Source organism: Artibeus jamaicensis, unplaced genomic scaffold, assembly GCF_021234435.1.
Source record: "Artibeus jamaicensis isolate MK-2021 breed Jamaican fruit bat unplaced genomic scaffold, CSHL_Jam_final contig_2559, whole genome shotgun sequence".
Classification (NCBI taxonomy): Eukaryota; Metazoa; Chordata; class Mammalia; order Chiroptera; family Phyllostomidae; genus Artibeus; species Artibeus jamaicensis.
Genome location: NW_026521549.1, coordinates 4687 through 6538, shown reverse-complemented (window position 1 = coordinate 6538; position 1852 = coordinate 4687). Strand labels below are relative to the sequence as shown.

Genomic DNA, 1852 nt, shown 5'->3' with positions numbered 1-1852 from the left:
GAGAATGGTATAAAATCCCCTGCATTACATTCTCTGTAGTGAGTTATGGTGATTGAATGTGTCCCCATTTTTAGGTTTAAGAGAAGTAATTTCAGAAATAGGAAGCAGATTATGATTTGAGTGGAACTTACGGCTGCATCTTGGAGGAGGTGCCCAGCCTCCATCCGTGCATTTTGCTGTGTTTCCTCGGGATGAGGGATAAAAGCCATTGTCACAGCGGTACGTGATCACATCTTCCAGTCTGTGTTTGGTCCTGTGAGGTGCGTAGAGGCCATTAGGAATAGTTGGGGGATCACAGGTTGTTTCTGAAAGGAGAAAGGACAGGTGGGTGATGCAGAAACCACTGCCCAGGAAGAGTCAAGTCCATGACAGTACAGAGAATGTTGGAAAACTCCCCCAGACATTTTGGGGTATCATCTAGCTTTTCTGTCACCCACTTTCCAGTCAAGTTTTCATGAGCATATTCACATGGCTCTCTAATATCTGTGGAGGTGCTTTCAGACTCTGGAACTAAGAAGACAGAACACTACTTATTTTATTCTCCCTGGAAATAAATATACCATAATCATCCTACAAGTTATTCTCTGTTTGATGTCACGATACACACTGCCCCTACCAGTCAGTTCATTAAACCCAGAGACACGTGCAAGTAGGAAGGAGAAGTTGCAGGTCGGAGGGAGCTGAGTGTGCAGGTCTGTGCCCAGCTTACCTTGTCCATGAGCCTGGGAGACCCCCAAGGTGACAATGACACTGATCAGGGACAGCAGCATGCTGGACATCCCCGATGGTGCAGTAACACTAATGTCCCCGCCGTGCTCTGTGGGTTGTGAGTCTGCCCTGTGAGGGGTGGTTAGTGGGACCATGAATTTAAGGGCACTGCCAGGATGTTAGTTCATTGATGTCACGTAGTGAATATCAAATTCCAGGAAGTCTTGCAAGATCTGTAAATTTTTGTTAATCATTTCACAATTATTTCTTGTTTTCTCTTCCTCATTGTACTTCTGTCACTTTCTTAGAATACCAACACACAAAAAAGGCAATATAAAACAGCATGCTTTCAAATAAGCAAGTTTTGAAATGGGTGAGGCTCTTTCTCCACCCAGAGATGGAGTGGGAATAACTCCGAGTCCACGTCCCTTTAACTGTCCTTGTCCTGTATGTGACCTCACCCAGCCTCAGTCCTTAGGGTCTGTGAGCACCAACCCGTGTATCTGGACCCCACTCGGCCTCTGTACCTTCTTGTCCATAGAAAAGCACTGATTTCTGGTGAACCCTTAATGGACCACAACACAGAGCACAAGACTTTCAGTTCATCCTGGACATCGAGATGTTCTTAACTAATGCGCTTTGAGGTCCCTTGTCATTAAAGGTGCACTGTATTCAGAGGTTCACAGTAGAAAAAAAGGAAGTATGAACCTTCACCCTGAGAAGTTGTTTGACTAATATACTTTCCGCTCAATTGTAATTTGGAGACTGTTTATAAGACAGTGCTTCCTATTTGATGGGGACTTTGTTTTTGTGTGCTTTCACAATAAGCATTGAGAAAATAAAAATTCAGTTCCTATATTAACTTAGCATCAGGTATATTGTTTTGTGACTAGCTAGCATGAGATTTGCAACTTTCAAATAAGGTGTTGCTTTTGTCAAACAGAACTTTTGGCACAGTTTCGACCACACACAGGGGAACAGGACGAAGGATGGATCTGTTTCACCCTCAGAAACTCGTCACCTGGGCCAGGGACACCCTAGCTGATGGCAGCAAGGGGACAGAGTGATGGCTCTGTTTTTGCTCACTGTTTTTCCATCTAACATTCTCATTGTGTTAGTTCCCCCAGTAAATTAGTGGAAAGCT

The 1852-nt window shown here is 44.2% G+C and overlaps 1 protein-coding gene across 1 annotated transcript; it reads right to left on the bottom strand.

Moving 5' to 3' along the window:
* Positions 1-24: 24 nt before the first annotated feature.
* LOC119053370 (complement factor H-like) lies at positions 25-1488 on the bottom strand. Its single transcript, XM_053662549.1, has 2 exons — positions 710-1488; positions 25-305 (listed from the first exon to the last, which is right to left on the bottom strand). Exons 1-2 carry the CDS (start codon positions 861-863, stop codon positions 25-27), a joined length of 435 nt encoding a protein of 144 aa, XP_053518524.1. The 5' UTR covers positions 864-1488.
* Positions 1489-1852: the final 364 nt, after the last annotated feature.